Source organism: Miscanthus floridulus, chromosome 2 (genome assembly GCF_019320115.1).
Source record: "Miscanthus floridulus cultivar M001 chromosome 2, ASM1932011v1, whole genome shotgun sequence".
Lineage (NCBI taxonomy): Eukaryota > Viridiplantae > Streptophyta > Magnoliopsida > Poales > Poaceae > Miscanthus > Miscanthus floridulus.
Genome location: NC_089581.1, coordinates 167027797 through 167049288, shown reverse-complemented (window position 1 = coordinate 167049288; position 21492 = coordinate 167027797). Strand labels below are relative to the sequence as shown.

Genomic DNA, 21492 nt, shown 5'->3' with positions numbered 1-21492 from the left:
ATACATTTACATTGTTGTCTTGTGCTTATACTCTTGTTACTTATCATGAGCTTCTAAGTTGACTTGAACTAAATTGATTTGCCTAAACTTCCAAGTCCGATTTAAACTAATGACAAGCTTCTACACACCTTTTACAAGGGTTATCTTACTAATGTTATATTTGTCACTTGTTAGCAATCCAAACTAAATCAAGTACTTGGGTTTACTTAGCTCATGAATAAATCCATATACTAACCACTAGATCAAGTAGTCATTCAAGCAATAGTGGTAGGCTATGAATGTAAAACTTTTGTTTGTTATGCATGATCCTATGAGGCATGTACTACATGCACTAACCGCATACTAGTAAGGGATGAAATGATCATGCACATGCTATCAATGCCGATATTAAATAGGAGAATGGGGAAGTGGATTCTTGCATTGTTAGAATTTGACTTGGGGTATGAATCAGCTAAAGTAGTCAAATGGTAAGTAATAGCCAATTTTGTCACTCAACATCATAAACCGAGTATTGGCTATGTAGAGCTGATACCTTGGACGCTATTCTTTGATGGATTATCATGTAAGCAAGGTAGAGGCATTGGTATTGTTATTGTTTCACATCGAGGGGCAAGTTTTGAATTTGCTTTTCCAACTAGGCCAATAATTACCAATAATCAAGCAGAATATGAAGCTATTCTTAAGGGACTTCAGCTTTTTCATGAAATAAAGGCCGAGTCGATCGAAGTATTTGGAGATTCATAGTTAATTATTAATCCGTTGATCAGCCTATACGAATGTAAAGATGATGTTCTGAGGGGATACTATGATAAATGCCAGAGGTTACTCAAGGAGTTTCCTCATGTTTTTCTTCAGCATATTCCAAGAGCGTAGAATCAAGAGGCTAATCGGTTAGCTCAAAGTGCGTCAGGTTATTAAGTGTTTCAAGAGATCTTAAGTAGCGAAACCTTAACTAATGATTGGAGAGTTGAAATAGTTGATTATCTTAAAAATCCATCATAGAAGGTTATCAGGAAACTAAGGTATAAATCGACTAAGTATGTTTTGCTAGATGATCAGCTATATTACAAGACAGTTGATGGGGTGTTGCTTAAATGCTTAAATCAAGAAGAGGCTAAAGTGCTGATGAGTGAAGTACATGAAGGCGATCGGCTTATAAGATGAAATAGATTATTCACAGGACCGAGTATTTCTGGCCAACAGTACTGGAAGATTGTTTCAAATATTATAAGGGGCGTTAGGATTGTCAACGTTTTGGTAATATTCAGAAATCGCCCGCATCGGCTATGAATCCAATAATCAAACCATGGCCATTTCGAGGTTGAGGAATTAATCTAATTGGCCAGATTTTTCCGCCTTCAAGTAAATGACATAAGTTTATATTGGTATCAACATATTACTTCGCTAAATGGGTTGAGGCAATTCCTTTAAAGACGATAACCTCAAAGAGCATGGTTGATTTTCTTAAGGAGCATATCGTGTATCGTTTTGGGATTCCTCAAACTATCACTACTGATCAGGGGATAATGTACACATCAGAAGAGTTTAGAGATTTTGCTACCAGTATAGGAATTAAGTTATTAAATTCTTCTCCTTACTATGCTTAGGCTAATGGCTAGGTAGAAGCGTTCAATTAAATTATGATTAAGCTGATCAAGAAAAAGATCGAAGAACAGCCAAGGAAGTGGCATTCAACGCTTAATGAGGCATTATGGGCATATAGGATGGCCTGTCATGGATCGATTAAAGCGTCACCTTATGAATGTGTGTATGGTCATTATGTAGTCCTTCCTTAGGAGATTCAAACTGGATCAAGGCGTGTCATGCTGCAAAATGATTTATCAGATGAAGTTTATAAAAATCTTATGATGGATGACTTAGAAGACTTAAGTTGTCATCGACTGTGTGCTCTTGAGAAACCGTGAGAAAGAAGTATGTGTTTTCCCTGATGAGCATTTGATATAGTGAACAAGGGAAATGTGTCTACACATTTTAACCCTTGCAAACACTAGAACAACTCTGCGATCATGGTGAGAAAACTCAGGTGATGTCACAAGAATTCTTCTAACCGTAGTAACTGATTCTCTTGCTCGATAAAGTGCTGAAATGAGTGACACAATCATCCTATGTACAAGAATTCTTTTAACCGCTCAAGACCCTCATAGCAAGGAATTAGACCATGTAGGGTCTGACAGAGCCAAGGGCACTCGAGGAGGCAAGCATAAGAGGAACATAACTGAGTTATTGGGTTGCTCTCGCTAGAGTCGTATAGACATTTATAGTCGGTCTGGAAGGATGGATCCAAGCGCCCGTGAAGCAATAGTGCTCTCGTGAAACTTTGAAGTATGGGCTCATAAGCGGGCAAGGATGTTGGTGGAGGTGACGGATAGCAGGCCCTAGATCCAGATTCTCTACCTGTGACTACGATACAGATGTGGTAATTTTGGAATAAAATTACTTTTATCCCAAAATTATGGGACATGTGTTTACATCAAAATTTGCGAAGAAGAATGCAGGAACTCGAAGCTACTAGGATTGCGTCATCAAGGAATCGATTGCATATGGATCGATATCAGCTGGTTCAGATGCAGCACTGGGATCAGCTCTCTTCGGATAACATCAGCAGATAACGTCAATGAGCTACGGTTGGCGTTGAAAAAAATGTCAGACTCTACAAAAAGAAAAAGATTAGGGTCCAAGTTATCTTAAGTTAGGAATGTTTTCTCTTATAGCAAAGTTTGTAATAAGTCATACTTGAGTAGAATTCATGCTTAGGTTCCGGGTATAAATATTGGACCCCGGCTATTGTAAAAAGCATTCAATCAAACAATATCAATTACTTTTTCGGCTTTACGCCAACCCTTAGGAGTAGGAGTACTGTAGATCTCGGCGAGTTTTCAACAAGCAGGGCTGCATCGGTCCGGCCGACCTTCGGCTTGTCTGTAAGTATCATCATGGCTGATACTTCTATTTGTAAGGCTGCATCGGTCCGACCGACCTCTTGTGAGCTCTAGTATAAGCTAGTTATCGACTCTTATCTAGTTCAAGTATGGCTGCATCGGTTAAGTTCGACCTCCACTGCTCAAATTAGATTAAGGTCAAGTTATCGACTCTACCTAAGTGTGGCGTCCTTCGGGTAGATTCATTAAGTTACCGATCTTGCTGATGTTATTATTGTTATTAGTTTCAGCAATATCAACCTGCCTGATCGAGATCGATCTAGATTGGTCTCACATCATTTTTAGTCCATCGTTTATTTTGTTATATTGCTACGGTTCTTACTTTAAACGATGGATTATGCTTCACCGGTTATTCTACTTCAATCTTGATCGTACATAGTATGCGGTTAGGGCATGCCTGATCTTGAGAAGATTTACTAGCTAGTTGAATCTGGTCTATAGCTCGCTATTATGGATGTAACGATCCGATCGATCTCCACTGTTAGTATTTTAGATCGGAGGATGCTAATTGGTAGATTTGCTTTCGACTAGGCATGACCCTGGCTGTTTGCTATGCCTGCATCGGCAAAATAGTCGATCGTCCGTGCTTTAATGCCTATAGTGTGTCTCCATGATTTGTTAAATATGAATAGATCTGTTTATTTTAAAGGTTTGATTTGTTGTCTTTATCATGGCTGTCATCGATCCGGTCGAACCCCACTATTAAAGATAACAGGTTAGGTCTTATGAGTTTATAGATCTGTCCATGTTAAATAGTCGATTGTTCACATGCTGTAGTCTTTTTTCTACCTGAATCGGCTATTTTAGCCGATTCGCTTACGTTTTCACACATATAGCATGTCTTTCAGAAAACCTGTCAATGTATAGATGGTCTTATGGATTCTTCGGTTTTAGTTTGTTATTATCACCATAGCTGACATCGATCCGGTCAAACCTCAGTGTTGATGGTAACAGATTAGATTCAGAGCGTTTGTAGATCCGTTTGTACTAGACAGTCGATTTGTTCGCATGTTATATCTTTCTCGTTAAACTCGTCGGCTTAATGCTTTACACTGATAATATCCACCTAGCTGACGACGTTACCTATATCTGCGTGCATTGTACTTGTCATCGTAAAATCAATCGCAACCCATGAGCTTAACACTCCGTAAAATAACCGATTTCTTCGCGTATCGACTATTTAGTCGATTTTTTCGCCTGGCTGCTCTCGAAGCAGCACACTTAGAACTATCTGGGCAAAATCGGTATGTTCCACCTTAAATTATTGATAAACTTTATCTCCTTGTCAATTGCAGGTCAAATTGATGGGCACGCTTTCGAGAATTCGTAGGGTCGACTGGTCCGACGTTGAAGCCAAGCGGATCTCCAGCCTTGCTCTATCAAGCAGATCCTTCTGACTTGCTGTGTGTCAGGCGCATCGACACGTTTTTATGCCGATAATAGGCCAGGCCAAAATAATAGTACCAAAAAAGCGGAGGAAATTATGTCTTTTTATTATTAGGTACAGATGTATCCCATTTTCATTCAACTGGTGCTCCTGCTGTGGTAAAGAGAGAGAGAGAGAGAGAAATAAGCTACAGCTACAGCTGCAGCCGAACAAGCGGCCTGTTCGTTTCGGCTGAAACGATCGTGGATTATTTACTGCTGGCTGATTTGGCTGGTTTGGTGTGAGAGAAAAATACTGTTTCAGTTTATAATCCACGATCGTATACGATCGTATAAGCCTAGCCGAACAGGCAGAAGATCTTACATGAACAAGAAAAATAAACAAAGTGAGAAGTAGAATCATGGTCTCACGATATGGCGGGGCCTGGCATCGAATTGAGGCATCGAATTCATGTTGCCTCAACCCTCAAGGCCCCATGGCACCCGAGCCCTGAAAAATCTGCTGACTCCCACATGTATTTGCCATCTCCCCCCAAGACACGAGCGGAGCGGAGCCATGTCAGTTATTCTAGGACCGCAGGCAACGTGACAGCGACGTCATAAGCATCTGCAGCAGACACACTCGAAAAGAAACTGAAAGTTCCGGTCAGACTCGGAGTAGACGTTTTGTAAAGGTAAACAAAGTGCACAGCACGCAGCAGAGCTCTTAATCGAAGCACAGCACAGGTACGGCCGTACGGGTCAAACATAAAGCTTCAACACCCGTGCTTTGCCACAATCATGTCAAACCTATCCCGTGTTACACGCCACAAATCATGGCCGGTAAAACTTCAGAAACAGCGCGTGTTTAGTTGCCGGGATTTGGGAATTTGGACTACTATAGCACTTTCGTTTTTATTTGGCAAATAGTGTTCAATCATGGACTAATTAGGCTCAAAACGTTCGTCTCGTAATTTCCAACCAAACTGTGTAATTAGTTTTTTTTCGTCTATATTTAATGCTCCATGCACGTATCGTAAGATTCGATGTAATGACTACTGTAGCATTTTTTGAGATTTTGGGGTGGGAACTAAACACACGCACAAGCTAGGAGATACAGTGCAGCAGCTTTGCCTCTCCTCTCCTCTTCTCTCCGCTTTTCGCTTCATGACAACTGCTGCAGGCCTTCAACCACCGTCCTTACTCCTTAAATGCCCCAACGGTCTGCCGAATTTCTGAAAACGCAACGGCTCCGGCGGTCCGGCCATCGTTTCCTCCGGCGGTCCGGCATCGTTTCCTCCGGCGCTGCCTCCCTGCTGTGTTGCCTTCAACCTCTGGCACCTGCTGTGCGCGCGCACTGTGCTCATCCGCCGCTTGTTTCAGGTAACACCTCTGATGCCTTGTCGTACGTACGGAGCACCTCGCGAATCATGACTGTAATCTCGATGGCAAATAACTGCTCTTTTGTCATTTGATTTCTTGTTTGGAAATTATGGGTCGCGCCTTACACTCTCAATGCTGTTTCTCTGCAGCTTGGTTGGTCACCGGTCGCCGAGGACCTTGTGCAGCTGTGCTGGTTGCAGAAGATGGAAAGGAACTGCGACGGTCACGGGGATCCTTCGCAGCAGCATCTCGGTTGTCGCCAGGTGACGAGCTGTTTCGATTTCAAGTAAACAGCGATTCAAAGTCGCAGCATTTCTCGTGACATTATTCTTCCGATGTCAGTGCACTGACGGCCAAGCAAACCAACAACGGCTGCACGACGGAGGCGTTCATCAGACACCTGCTGTAGAAGGGAACTCGAAGAGGAGGCGCCTGACGTTTCAGAACAAGGCGGCTGAACCTGAAGCTTCCCCGAGCCAGAGGACGCGCCGAGCGTTCCTCCGCACCCGCACCCGCACCCGCACCCGCACCCGCAGGGAGATCCTAGTCAGAGAATGGGGCAAATTGGGCAGCGCGATCAGGCGAGCAGCAGCAGTCTGTCTCGCGCCGTCGACCGGCGCTGACGAGGACGACCTTGATCTCCCTTATTACGTGCAGCTCGACAAGGTGACTACCCGTGCAGTCCGCGGAGAGGCATTTGGCCCGCTTTACCTGGTTACATGATGATGTCCACTCCACTGTTGGTGATTCAGGGCTGTGATTCAAGTAGTTTAATGCATTTGAGAATGCAGCCCTGAAGACGACATTCAGCAGGAGTTTTTACATGTTGGATGTTCTTTTAGTCCACGGACTTGTAACGCATGTGTGCACATGCTCTTGCCTGATTGTGTGGGCTGCTCCCCTCCCTCACTTTGTACTTGATCGGCTGGTTCGTGATTCCACACCAAACCGAGTAATAAAGCAGCTTGTTGAGGGTTAAAAAAAACAACCTGGAGGGCCAGAATCGTTGATACTCCTAGTAAAGTACTATGTTTTACTTTCGGAGTTTCAGGTGTATTCTCTCCGTTCTAAATTTTTTTGACTTTCTAATTAAATATTCTCTATCTTCGAGTGTCTAGTAAAATCCATGTAACTGAAAAGTTAAAACGAGTTACAATTTAGAACAGATAAAGCTGATTTTAGCTGGGCCTATCTTCCACTAGCCCATATGACTGAATTTCTGTTTCTGCCCTATAAACTTACTTAGCCTAGCGATGATCCGCCGGTGTAACGTAAACCTTCTCTCCTCATGCCCTTACGTTGAGAAAACAAAGTTAACTGAATGGATTTTTCCCTTCGAGGAGTATATATGATTACTGACGGCGGGTTCTCCAGGTGAATGCGTTCCTTCTTTCCCTCCCACGTCTCCGAATCCTGATTGCAAAGAAGTTGCTATCAGTTCAATATCAGCTGTAAGGAAGTTAGTTGGCGTGTCGAGCTCAATGGAACAGATACCTACATATCACTACCCAAAGAAAGAGACTGAAACAAAAGACATCTAGCCTAGTAGAACAAGAGTTTTTTTTTTTGTTGCTGAAATATGTAGTAGCCCAGTAGAACAAGAGGCAGCAAGACAACATGAGCTAGGCCAAGGTTGCAAGTTGCTAGTACGCTTGAAAACCAAAAGCAGCAGTCACACTCAGGCCGGGTTCAGTTCCTAAAAATTTTCACCCCAAACTATCACATCGAATCTTGCGGCACATGCATGGAGTATTAAATATAGACGAAAAAAAACTAATTGCACAGTTTAGTTGAAAATCGGGAGACGAATGTTTTAAGACAAATTAGTCCATGATTAGCCATAAGGGCTACAGTAATTAACATGCGCTAATGATAGATTAATTAGGCTTAATAAATTCGTCTCGCAGTTTCCAGCGAGCTATGTAATTAGTTTTTTATTAGTATCCGAAAATCTCTTCTGATATTTCCAAAACATTCAATGTGACATCCAAAAATTTTTATTTCACGAACTAAACACAGGCTTACTGTTATCAACCTCACGGAGGCAAAAGCACAGCACGGTCCACCGAACCTAAGCCGTACTGTGTTGGATTCCGTTATAAACCTGTGTAGTACGAGTAGTACTCTGCACAGGACTACAGGAGCAAGCCCAGCATCGTGGACACTGACAGACAGATAAAACAGTATTTTTCTCTCACACAAACTAGCCAGCAGTACTTCTTTATAAACCAGCAATAATACGAACCAGCCATGCGAACATACTCAATGTGTGTAAATGAAGCAGCGCACGTACAGAGTCGTCCTGTCCCCGCTCTACAAGTTGATTTGTTCCGTGAAGTTGTGAAGATTAGCGAAACCAGAGCACGGCAATCGCCTGCATTCATCACTCACCCCTTGCAGCTTGCACAAGAGCAGGAGACTTGTACCGAGAGAAGTGAGGGCCTTGTTTAGATCCCCTCCAAATTCTAAGTTTTTTCACTCTCTCTATCACATCAATTTTTAGCCGCTTGCATGGAGTATTAAATGTAGGTAAAAAAAATAACTAATTACACAGTTTAGTTAAAAACCACGAGATGAATCTTTTGAGCTTAGTTGGTCCACGATTGAACAATATTTATCAAATAAGACGAAAGTGCTACTATTCATCGGGTTGAAATTTTTTACAATCTAAACATGGCCGAGGAGTCGGTCGAGCCCAGGACAGGGCAAAAACTGTCGAGCCCAGGACAGGGCAAAAACTGAGAATGACAGTGCTTACGTACGCTGGTGGTTGCAGAGTCACCGTCGCAGGTCTGAACCAAAGCAGGAGTCTGGAATCTGGAGAGTGGAGAATTGTTGTACTGGTAGTGTGGCCTAGTGGGGCGAATCCAGTGTCAGTTTGTCTGAGGCCTTATTTAGACTGGGGTTAGGAATCAGTATTTAGTGCTGTAGTACTTTCATTTATATTTGACAATTATTATCCAATCATGGCCTAACTAGGCTCAAAAGATTCGTCTCATAATTTACAATCAAACTGTGTAATTAGTTATTTTTTTATCTATATTTAATACTCTATGCATGTGTCTAAAAATTTGATGTGATGAAAAGAGAGTGAAAAAATTTGCAATCTACACACGGCCTGAAAGGCGAAAGCCGATGGAACCCTGTCCATTGAGGCAAGCGCCGCAGCAGGTACGCAGGATCCCAAGTCAGTGCTCGCCAAAGTACGAAACATAATAATCTCAATGCTGCTTTGCATAATTGTTGCATTGCGTACGTGGGCGTGGGCGGCCGATGAAAGATGCCGCTGATAATACGCGCGACGACGCGTGTGGGTGGCCCGGGCGGGGAGCGGCGCCATCGGTGGACCCGGGCACGTCCTTGTCACGTCTAATTTTGTTCAGGATCAGGGATTGCCGCATTTGTGCCCAATTCGTTTGGCTCGCGATGAAAATACCGTTAGCTGATTTATTGTTTGAAAAAAACATTAGTTGATTGAAACAATACGGCTTATAAACTAACCGATCGGGGCGCTGATTAGCACACATGTCCCTGCCTGCGCGTCACTGCTCTTGCCCGGGTCCTGGGGGTGGTTGGTCGCATGTTGCTGTCCTGTGTCCAGCTCCATCTTGCCACGACTGAAATCATGCATTAGCGTGTGGCCAGAGGTCCTGGGTCCTGTTCGGCTGCTTGTGATTTTGTGAACCCAGCAGGACAGCAGCAGCGGCTGTTGATATCCCGTGGCTGCTCGGCGAGCGTAGGAGCAACCTGAGAGAGTCGCACGTCGCGCCGCGGACCACCACAGTCCACAGGGGTGCCGTGCATATCCTCACACACTGACGCCACACAGTTTTGGAGAGCGTGCCGTTCGTCATTGGTCGTCAGGCGCGCGCGGTTCCTGTTCGCTGATGATGAAATTTGGTTTACACGATGTTTATGCTGAAATATTGTGAAAAAAAAACTATTTTATAACTGAAATATAGTTCTGAATAAGCTCAAGCGAACATTGGCTCTGTTTGACCTTTGTGCACGGTTTATTTTCAGAGAAGATCCAGCTTGTTTTTTGCGTCACGGTGAAAAAGGAAAACGCATGCACGCTTCAATCTCGCTCCCGCCATGATAGCACGGCTGCCACGCGCAGGTTGTCGAAAACTCAACGGCACACTCGCACCGTTGGACTGGCCTAATCACTTCGGAGAGAGAGAGAGGAAGGAAGTCGCATGTGGCATTGCCATCGAACCGCATCATGGCAGGCATACATACGATCACAGGATCTAATAACATGCTTTATGGTTGTAATCGGGCTGTCTCCAACAGGAGATTCGTCGCCGAACTAAACCTAAAATGCGTCACCAACATAATATCTATAGCATTCAATAGATTAACTATATAGAAGACCCATTTTACGTGTCAGGAGAGACATAACCTAAATGAGTATCCTCTCTCCTAGAGACTCATTTGCAGAAAGAATTATCTTTTGGGTCTTATTATTAGAGAAGAAAAAAAATAGATATTAAACCATTTGCCTGTAGCACTACCTAAAAGACGAATAAATCTTATATTTTAGGTTGCTGTCGTTGGAGATAGTCTCGTAGTTCAAAAAAAAAAAAAATTGGTCCGCTGCAGCTTCCGCTACAGGTTTTCAGAGCTGCTACGAGTGGTCAATGTTCCACGGCTGCAGCTAGAGAGTTTTAGCTCTACTCCCTCTATTTTTTTAAGTCAAAGTAAGTAAAGTTTTACTAAAAACATATAATAAAATAATAACATTTATGATACCAACTAATCAGATTCTTCATTAATTATATATTTTTAGTATATCTATTTAATGTCATAAATCTTTGTAATTTTCTTTGTAATTTTAGTCAAACTTAAGATTCTTTGACTCTCAGAAAAGCAGAAATGATTTATAATTTGGAATAGGGGAGTACTAGACACCGTTATTTGATTTAGTCGTAAATTTTCTAGAGCCGCTAACTCTGATGTTAGAACATGTTTATTCTTTTACTCTATATATAGATGTTACAGTCTATACTCATCGTTGTTTATTGTCTACTACTTGTTATTGATTTTTCTTTTACAAAATTAAATTCATGACACACATATAATTCTCTACATATGCTGATATTATTCGACTACTTAAACCCATATCCAATCCGATTCCGCTCCATATTAGTACTAGTTGTAACGTCCGAAAAAAAAATCTATATTTGCATCCGTACTCGTGTATTATCCGCTATGACCTAATTCGATAAAAGAAAAGTGGATAGAATATGAGAGATGCATTATCCGTTCCAATCCCATCCGTTTTCATCCTTACCTAATAGTGTAACTACCATTACCGGCTTTTGTTGAAATCTGTGGTAATCAAATTCAGGTGGGGATAATTCATCTACAGGTGCTAAAGAAAAGTTGCGTAACCGATCACATTCTTTTTATAGGAGATAATTGTTACATACCTTAGCCCTTTATTTAAAACTTGGATACCCGTGCGGTAAACAAGCAACGTGTTCACTTTAACCGGGTCACGCACCCATATTTTTATGGAGGGATATAACTGTGGCCACGTCCGCTTCTCTTATAATTCGTATTTTTCAGTTTGTTTTTTAGTCGGAAAGTGTTTTTTTTTTCTCGCAACAAATCAGCCTAAATAGTGTTTCAATCTGTTTTTTCAACGAAACGAACGGGGCCTATATAAGTATCCTGGAGAGCTGTACACAACAAAGAACAGAACAAAAGCACCGCCCATCGTGCTGACAGTATCAGAATAATCTGCGGCGGTTCGTGGACAGTATCACTACTTATTTTTGCCTGTCACAGCTGGCTAACACAACACAGGGGCCAAAATTCCTCTGCCGCTGACCACAGCTCAGGCTGCCAACTGCGAGGCACTTGCCACGTTATTCCATCACCAGGACTCCAAAATAGCCAGGGACATGATCCATGTTCAGTGGTAACGTATGTAACGACCCTGTCCATCCCCAATAACTGCCTATTGATTGTCCTTCATATGACCTACACCACTTAGGAGTAGTAGCACATCTCCCTGGTTTAGTTGGGTAAAATTTAGGAATTTGGTTACTGTAGTATTTTCGTTTTTATTTGGCAATTAGTATTCAATTATGGATTAATTAGACTCAAAACGTTCGTCTCGCGATTTCCGACAAAACTGTGCAATTAGTTTTTTTTCGTCTACATTTAATACTCCATATTATTACACGTATCGTAAGATTCGATGTGATGGATACTGTAGCACTTTTTAGAAAAAAAAATTTAAAACTAAACAAGGCCTCAATGAATTGATTGTGATTTGTTTTTTCCAAACGAAAATAAATCTGGAATTTTGTTGCCGAACGTTACTCCTCCTGCCTCCCGGCTAGGCCAAGCGAATCACGAGGATGCTCTGCCCATGCCCATGCCCCTGACACTGACAGCAGGGACACCATGCCCATGCCGGCTGTGTTGAGTTCACGAAATTTAGGAATTTGACTATTGTAGCATTTTTATTTAGTAATTAATGTTTAATCATGGATTAATTAGGCTTAAAACGTTCGTCTCGTGATTTCCAACCAAACTGTATAATTAGTTTTTTTCATCTATATTTAATGCTCCATACATATATTGCCAGATTCGATGTGATGGCTATTATAGCATTTTTTAAAAAAGTTTTTGAGAACTAAACACAGCCCAGAGCAATTGACCTCACCATCACCCGGGTTCTTGTCCCGGCGCTCTGCTAGCCAGCTGCTGCCGTGCTAGCTTCCAATGCGCGGACACGCGATTCATCATCCGTCTTGAAAAGCGGCACAGTGTGATCTGTAAAAAACAGCGGTAAACCAGTCGGATTTCGAGGAGCCGAATAAACAAGGCAGCCTGTTCGCCGGTACGTATTGTTGTCGCTCGTGAAGAATTACTGTTAACGGTTTGTGGTTGAGAAAAATACGGTTTCGGCTGAGAATTTACGCCACAGCCAAACGAACAGTGAGGAACTCCTCCCAGCCCAACAAAAAACACTTTCCTCCTCGTGTCCCGTCAGGGAGGGAGGGGGAGCATTGCTGTGCGGGATGGCGAGGAGGAGGGGAAGCGGTGGCGGGGTGCTGGATGTGGCGCGGTGGCTGATGCTGCTGTCCCTGGCATGCTACTGCAGCATTTCGCCAGGCGGACGGATCTTCGCTGCTGCGGACACTGACCCCAACGATCGTGAGTTGGAAACTTCTGCTTTCACTGTGCTTCTTCTTCCTTGTGAATTTGTTTGTTTATCGGGTCGCTCTGCCTTTCTGCTTGATGTGTTTGGTTTGGGAGAGTGTAAGATTTGTGGGTGGCTCCAAGCCAAGCCTATATATGCATAGATGGGTTGTTCTTCGTGCCGCGCTCTGGTAGATTCGGTTTCGGAATCAGGAACTCGGCCGAACTGCTCTGCCCTCCAACAAAATCTTGCTTTCCTTTCCCCATTTTCGTAATTCTCTAGTTGTTATTAAAGGTTAATTTTAGGTTGTCGAGGTCTTCGCTTTGTTCGAGGATGCTCTGAATTTTATCTTTTTTCTACATCGCGAAAAGGATGGTGTCTGAATTCAGCTGTTTCTTCGCACAAAACCTCATCAGCTGTGCTGTTCACCGAGCGTCCGGCAGTTTCTTCCGCATTCGTTTTGCGAGCGGCGTGCGCAATTTTTTGGTGGATTTAGACGGGTAATTCAGCAACAGGGATGCACTGGATTCATTGTTTCTGCACTGTTTGTTCTACGTGCTGCTTCTATCTATTGTTGTTATCTTTCTTTTTTATTTGCAAAATTGGCCAGCGGACACGAAAGTGGAGGTCATTCGCCCACGGACATCAAAGTGCTTCCATTTGTTGTTGGAAGACACTCTCGTCGCTGACGATTATCAGCTTGTTCGCTAGGACTGAAAAATAAGCCAAAGTACTATTCCGACTGGTCCTCGGAAAGGGAAAATACTGCTATGTCTGAAATCACTGTTCACGTGAACAGTGAACCTGTGAGAGCCTCAGCCTCAGCCGGCCGGCCAGCCAGCCGAACGCACTCTATGCTATTAGACACTACGTTCTTTATTTTATTCATTTAGTTGAGGAGAGAAGAGCGGTGAAATGACATTTGCTCTGTTCTCTTGGCTGCCTAACTGAAAGCACCGTTGGCTGATTTGTTATGAGAGAAAAATACTTTTCGTTGGCTGAAAAAGTACGGCTTATAAGCAAAGCGAACGGGACAATTCTTCCCTTCTTCCTCTATCCCTTACTCTTTTTCCTGTTTCCAGCGTGCACGCTCCGAGTGAGATTGCGCCGCCGTGCGTGGCCGGCGCGACAGGCACGCGACCAACATGCTGAGTGCGCAGCCGGGGCGGAGCGAGTGCTCGTGGCCGACGCAGAGAGCGACACGATGAGCATGCGGTGGGCGGCGAGGTGGAGCTCGCGGCCAGCACGGAGACCGAAGTTGCGAGAATCGGCTGGACCGGGAGCGCGGCGAGCGTGTGCGGCCACCGCGGAGGGTGGGGCGGCTGGTGCGGAGCAGAGCGGCGAACACGCGGCCCATGCTCCGAGCGGGCGCTGCCGGTGTGGAGAGCCCGCGCTCCAAGTGGGCGCCGCCGGTGTGGAGGGCGGAACGGCGAGCGCGCGGTCCGCGCTCCGAGCGAGCATGGCCGGTGCGGTGGGCGGCGTGGCCGGGACGGGCTCTGAGTTTTCACCATACGAGAGCGTTCCAGGTAGAGCATGCGAGAATGAACGCGTTTCCCGCCTGTGCCGCTCCTAGACGCCCGTAGGCGCCGCCCTACCCCAACTATTTTTTCCAGTTCCGTCCTTACTCGTCCCGCGCTCTTCCTCCGTTGCGGCGCCACAAATCACCGGCCTCACACACCACCGCGCCGCCCTGGAAGAGGCCAGACGCCACCAGATCGTAGAGGGCTTATGCGCTCTGCTACGATGTGGTCGATGAAGGGGTCGTAGTGCGCCAGGCGGCTGCCGTGCCGGGCCACTGCAGAGAGTGCTAGGATGTGTATCAAGTTTGTGCTTGATTTCGATTCAATGGATTCAATAACGAGGATTTTACCTGTGTGCCATTATAAAAGTTGGTAAGTACCATAAGCTATTAAAAAAATTGAGTTCTCACAGGTGCCACTGCTCTGAACTCTTTTGCCCTACACATCACTTCCATCAGATATAGCACTAATAGTGTCAAACTGCGGGCGTAAAAAGTCAAAAATACCCTTAGGTTTCAATATGTAATTAATTTTTTTTAAGCATCTTAACGATCTTAAATGAAAAAACTTAAAACTAGAAAGTTATAGATCTCATCGAGATCTACAATATTTATATAAAAATTATTTTTATTTCATTCTATATAAAAAATGTGATTTTTCTAAGACATATTAATCATATCAAATCATTTTTTTTGTACGGAATTAAATGAAAGATAATTTTTTACAAAAATGTATATATTGTCGAGATCTACAACTTTCTAGTTTTGAGTTTTTTCATTTGAGGTCATTAACATGCTAAAAAAAATTAATTGCGTATTCAGACCTAAGGGTATTTTTGACTTTTCACACCCACGATTTGACACCGTTAGGGCTAAATCTAACGAAAGTGGCATGGAGGGTAAAAGAGTTCAGAACAGTGACACCTGTGAGAACTCAACTTTTTTAGTTGTTTGTATGTAATTACCAACTTTTATAAAGACACACAGGTAAAAACCTCTTCAATAATTTCATGGACCACTCCATCGACAAGCTTTGCCAAATGCTAAAGTGTTCAAATGCGCGAACGATTTGCATGCTGTCTTGGTCACTTGGTGGAATTTAACTGGATATGAAACGCTGAGGTTGCACAGGCTGCGCCTCATCGGTGGCACCTTCTGCCTGGAACGCTCGTCCTCGCATGCTCTGCCTTGAACGCTCCCGCATGGTGAAAACTCAGAGCCCGGGCCGGCCGCGCCCGCTTGGAGCGCGGGCCGCGCGCTCACGGCTCCGCCCTCCACGGTGACCGCGCAAGCTCCTCGCGCTCTAGGCCCGTGCCGACTCTCGTATCTTTGGTCTCCGTGCTAGCCGCGAGTTCGCCTCGCCTCGCCGGCCTCCACGCCCACCGCATGCTCGCCGTGTCACTCTCCGCGCCGACCTTGGCGCCCACCGCATGCTCACCGTGTCCCTCTCCGCGATGGCCACACGCAATCGCTCCGCCGCGTGCTCACCACGTCGGCCGCGTGCCTGTCCCGCCGGTCGCGCGCGCTGGCCGCGAGCTCCCGCTCCATTTTTGCGGGAGAGAAGCCGAACCCAGGCTAAAAAGAGGCTGCAACCCTTCCATCTTGGATGAACGGTGGATTTGGCAGGACTGAATCTGCGTCCGCGCCGACCTGACACAGGAAACAGAAAAGAGAGAGGAGAGAGGAAGAAGAAAGTGGCAGGGGCAAGAATGTCATTTCACTGCTCTTCTCTCTCCTCAACCACTGGAAATGAATAAAATAAGGGACACAGTGTCCAGTAGCATAGTTGTCAGCAACGAGAGTATCTTTCAGCAAATGGCTCCACTTAGGGTGTTCGTTAGCAAACGACCTCCACTTTCAGTGTCCGCTAGCCAATTTTCCCTTCTTCTTTCTAGTTCCATTCTGTTTTCAATTCTTTTTTCAAGACTTTGGTTTTTGAGATAGTAGAAATCGGAAGCAGTGATACCCCATACCTTCTCTCTATCTAAAAGAAAATCCCTATTCTTAGCTGATTCTTCTGAACTCTATATACCTCAATCAGCAACACTTGAACTCAAATTACTATTTTTAGATTCTTGCATGTGTTGATGGAATCATTGGATAGATGAGTAACATTTAGAGAGGGAGATTTTGGTTTTAACAGCGCCCCTAGATAACACAATGATTTTCCTTTCACGCAGATTCTTGATATTATTCTTTAGGTACAGCATGATGATTGTACTACAGATTTCTCCAAGAGTTGCACTATGATTATCTGAATCTATGCATATTCTTGATACTTCAAGTTTGCAAGTGAACTGAGATTTGTGATTACACATCCCCTAGTACTGTTCTAATTTGTTGCACTCTCGCATGCAGTTAATGTCCTTAACACACTCTTCACCAGTCTGAATTCTCCTGGGCAGCTCACAGGCTGGCAGGCGAATGGCGGCGATCCTTGTGGCCAGTCATGGAAGGGCATTACTTGCTCAGGATCAGGGGTCACTAAAATGTGAGCCTTGTAATGCAGTATAGTTGCAGGCACCTGCTAGGCTGCTAGCACAGCTTCATTTCTTACTCCTCCTCACCATATTTCCCTTTGTTTGTTGCTGTAGCATATTACCAAACTTGTCACTCACCGGAAATTTGGCCTACAACATGAATAACTTGGGTTCATTAGTTGAGCTGTGAGTCCCCAATTATAAATTTCGCTCAAACTTGTCCATTGTGAGGCTTCAGTTGATAGGCACCCTAAATCAACTTTTGATGCAGTGACATGAGCCAAAATAAGCTTGGCGGTGGAGCTCAAATACAGTACAATCTTCCCAATATGAAGCTTGAGAATCTGTAAGTTCCTACAGTGAATTTGTGCATTTGAAAATTTCTTTAACTATTCTGGTAGCTGTTAGATGATTCTTCTTGTTGTACAGCAATCTTGCAGGAAATCAATTTGCTGGAAATTTACCCTACTCGATTTCAATGATGCCTAATCTTAAGTATTTGTGAGTATTCTTGCATCCAGGACTTGATTTTACCTTGGAATATGTATCATTGCAAGGGATAAATGATTTTTTTTCTTGGCACATGCAGAAACCTTAATCATAACCAACTACAAGGAAACATCAGTGATGTATTTTCCAACCTTTATAGTTTGTCAGAACTGTAAGTGCTTTGTGGGCATCGTTAGATGGGTCTTAATCTTGTGTATTAAAATCCCTCATTTTTGTTGTTCCTTGTGTTTTGAGTAGCTTTATTTTCCTATCTAATGTAATGCAGGGATCTCTCCTTTAATTCTCTTACTGGTGATCTACCACAAAGTTTCACTGGATTGTCAAGCCTGAAAAAAATGTATGAAATGATGCATGCCTGTTTATTTTCATCTCCTAGACATGCCTCATTAGAATGTTTTGCATTAACCCATTCCTTTTCTTCTCAGATACTTGCAGAACAACCAATTTACTGGTTATATCAATGTCTTAGCTAATCTCCCCCTTGAAACTCTGTGAGTAATCAACTGTGCAATTCAATGGTGCTTTATTTGCATGTTCAGTACCATATCTCATAACCTGCTTGCCTCTAGGAATGTTGCGAACAACCATTTCACTGGTTGGATTCCTAGTCAGCTTAAGAAGATAAACAGTCTACAGTGAGTTATCTTGACTTCTTGACATGCAACTGCTAGAGAGCTATATCGTGCACTAATACACTTCTTGTGTATAGGACTGATGGAAATTCTTGGAGCACAGGACCAGCGCCACCGCCACCTCCATATACAGCACCGCCGCCTCCTCCAAACCATTGGAACGGCGCAGGTCAGAATGGTGATGATTCATCAAGTTCTGGTAGAAGATCTGGCATAGGCGGTGGAGGTGTAGCAGGAATCATTATATCGTTGCTGGTTGTTGGATCAGTTGTTGCATTTTTCCTGATCAAAAGAAGAAAACACAAAGCTGCTATGGAAGAACACTTTGAACAGCACCAGCCGTTCACTTCCTTCCCTTCAAATGAAGTTAAAGGTCAGTTAACTTGATGACTGTCACACTTGAGAGATGTTTCCACAGCTTTATCTAATTATGTGAATATTTGCTTATACACATTTTGCAGACATGAAGCCTATTCATGAGTCCACTGCAGTAGACATAGAGTCTTTGGCTTCACCTGCTTCAATTAATCTTAAACCACCCCCGAAGATAGAACGGAACAAATCATTTGATGATGATGATGATTTTTCAAACAAGCCTATTGCAAAGAAAAGTAATATAACACCTATAAAGGCAACTGTTTATTCAGTTGCAGATCTACAGATGGCAACAGATAGCTTCAGCTTCGACAACCTTGTTGGAGAGGGTACTTTTGGACGTGTTTACAGGGCACAGTTGAATGATGGAAAGGTATGCTATATATTTTCATGTCACAATTCCTATGTGTTTCCAAAGGTACACGAAAGTTTTTCTTGACTTGTGTCTTTAAGGTCTTTGAAACCAGGACTAATATCTTTAATCAGCTGGTTACATACATGTCCACAGTAACCCTTATGTCACTTCATGTATATATTATCACATTAGTGAAAGGTGACAATTATAAGGAGCTAAGAATAGGCTATATTTCCGGAGCGAGGTGTTGCTTCGATTTTTCTGTTATAATATTTTCCCTGTTACTTTCGAAAGCACTTATGTAGTGGGATATAGTAGTTGAACCCTTTAAATATAAGGCACTTACTTTTGTTTCCTTTATCTAGGTTCTGGCCATCAAGAAATTAGACAGTACTGTGATGCCATTTCAATCATCTGACGACTTTGCTGAACTGGTCTCGAACATTTCAAAATTGCACCATCCGAATCTGAATGAGCTTGTGGGCTATTGCATGGAACATGGCCAGCACTTGCTTGTTTATGATTTCCACAGGAATGGATCGCTTCATGATCTACTCCGCCTTTCAGATGAGTACAGCAAGCCACTTAGCTGGAACTCTCGTATCAAGATTGCACTTGGCTCTGCCCGTGCACTGGAGTAAGTGGAATTGTGGAAATAAACTAGTATATATTTTTTCCTTAATCTGGATGTATGAATTATGATATTGAATATACATGCTATTTAGTATTGTACATGATTTTAAATATTGTAGAAATTTCCCTGTCATGTGTGGCTCGACCTAACTGGACAGTAAAAGGACCTTGTTTGTTTTCATCCATATGTAGTAGTTGCACAAGTGACTTGTTATTAGTGGCCATCAAATTAACGGTATTACTGTTGACCATATCATTCTATCCATATATGAGCTGTTAGCATCTTTGCGTATTATTGTTTTAGATAATGGAATAAAACCAAACATAGACTTTTGTTTGGGCATATTTTCTGCTCTTTTCTAGTTCTGTGGATATGCACTGAACATTGTCAAAACATTACACTGAGTGATTGAAGAACATGCTTCAATGATTATTGAGCTTGTTCATTACTTGATAGATACTATAGCATTTTTTTCCTTATGAAATATGTAGCTCCTTATAACTTTGAACTGAAATATAACTTGTAGGTACCTTCATGAAATATGTTCTCCATCCATCATCCATAAGAATTTCAAGTCATCAAACATTTTGCTGGACTCAGAATTCAATCCACACCTTTCAGATGCTGTACTTGCAAGCTTTATTCCTGATGCTGAATTCCAGGTAATGGTCAATATTCTAACATCCATTTCAAGAAGACTGGTTGCATAGTTGAGTTAAATGAACTTCAGCACATGGAGAAAACTTTGGTAGTTGAGCTATTAAAATGAACAGTTTAATGAGTCTATATAAATTCATGTATATACATTGTACAATGATGGAAAAGCAAATATCTTTTATGTCCTCCTGGTTATCTAGTATACATCATCTATGCAATTCTTACCCAGCCTCAGACACTGGCTCATTAACCATCTTCATAATGTTGATCACCAACTAAACTTGTGCAGGTAGCAGAACAAAGTGCCGGATACACTGCCCCAGAAGTGGACATGACCGGTCAGTACACCCTCAAGAGTGATGTCTACAGCTTTGGAGTTGTCATGCTTGAGCTATTGACAGGACGTAGGCCATTTGACAGGTACACTCCCATCATCTGTTTTTAAGCTTTCTTTTAGTTATAAATTTGGTATTGATGATCAGATATGCCATTGTATGACTGTTTCCATTACAGCTCTAGACCCAGGTCAGAGCAGTCACTTGTGCGGTGGGCAACACCCCAGCTGCATGACATCGATGCATTGGACAGGATGGTCGATCCTGCACTCAAGGGTCTATACCCAGCCAAATCTCTATCCCGATTTGCTGATGTCCTTGCCCTGTGTGTCCAGGTAGTAATTCCATTCATCATCCATGCAGGATAGTCATAGCATATCCATCTAAATAAAATCTGAACCTTGTGAACCAAATTCTTGTTGCAGCCTGAACCAGAATTCAGGCCACCAATGTCAGAGGTGGTGCAAGCATTGGTTCGACTTGTGCAGAGGGCCAACATGACGAAGAGAATGCTTGATGGAGATACTCCTCGGCGACAAGACCAGGACCAAGATTTCATATGACAAGCTGAACTCGAGCCTTTCAGCTGCTTCTCAGATTGTATTTATTTCGTAGCGCCCAGCAGAGACATAATCACACAAGTGGAAGAAACAGAACTTTGTCAGCTTCGCCAGTACATAATCACAGGTTTTTTCTTGGTAGAAAAGGTGTTGTGCTCTATGGTTGATGGTTGTATTGTGTCAACGAAATAGTACCTTGATCTTACACTAATGACATTCTGTTGGGTAGATTATATGCAAATGCTCCAGATAAACAAAACTATGGTGTCAAGTTTGCCGAATGTTAAAATAATCAAGTAGTTCAGTCAGGGCCGGCCCTGAGATTTTGGGGGCCCAAGGCAAGACTTAAAATTGAGGCCCCTTAGTTCGGATGCTAAGCTAAGAGCAGCTGTCTACATGTATTACTTATTCTCCTTGCACCATACACTTCCAAAAAAATTATCTTGTCACCTACTGGTTATTTCATCATCGAAGTCCAACTTATTATCTAGTGTAAGGCCTTGCCTCTTGGGATACTTGCACTCACTCCATCCAAGAAAGAATGCAATTCTAGTATAGTGTCATG

At 43.1% G+C, this 21492-nt stretch overlaps 2 protein-coding genes across 5 annotated transcripts; both read left to right on the top strand.

The window, feature by feature from the left end:
* The first annotated feature begins 5565 nt into the window (after positions 1-5565).
* On the top strand, positions 5566-6703 carry LOC136540523 (uncharacterized). Its single transcript, XM_066532526.1, has 3 exons — positions 5566-5708; positions 5858-5971; positions 6051-6703. Exons 2-3 carry the CDS (start codon positions 5912-5914, stop codon positions 6429-6431), a joined length of 441 nt encoding a protein of 146 aa, XP_066388623.1. The 5' UTR covers positions 5566-5708; positions 5858-5911; the 3' UTR covers positions 6432-6703.
* Positions 6704-12394: 5691 nt separating this feature from the next.
* Positions 12395-21208, top strand: LOC136535611 (protein STRUBBELIG-RECEPTOR FAMILY 6-like). Of its 4 annotated transcripts, none has more exons than XM_066527932.1 (17): positions 12395-12567; positions 12667-12884; positions 16748-16880; positions 16984-17055; positions 17141-17215; positions 17299-17370; positions 17459-17530; positions 17645-17716; positions 17805-17870; positions 17949-18014; positions 18089-18384; positions 18473-18759; positions 19107-19378; positions 19902-20037; positions 20322-20452; positions 20546-20702; positions 20793-21208. In XM_066527932.1, the coding sequence occupies exons 2-17, from the start codon at positions 12749-12751 to the stop codon at positions 20928-20930; spliced, it is 2181 nt and encodes a 726-aa protein (XP_066384029.1). In that variant the 5' UTR covers positions 12395-12567; positions 12667-12748; the 3' UTR covers positions 20931-21208. The 4 variants fall into 4 exon arrangements, with proteins under 4 accessions (XP_066384029.1, XP_066384026.1, XP_066384027.1 ...); XM_066527929.1 differs by having other exon boundaries at positions 12655-12884; XM_066527930.1 differs by lacking the exon at positions 12395-12567 and having other exon boundaries at positions 12607-12884.
* Positions 21209-21492: the final 284 nt, after the last annotated feature.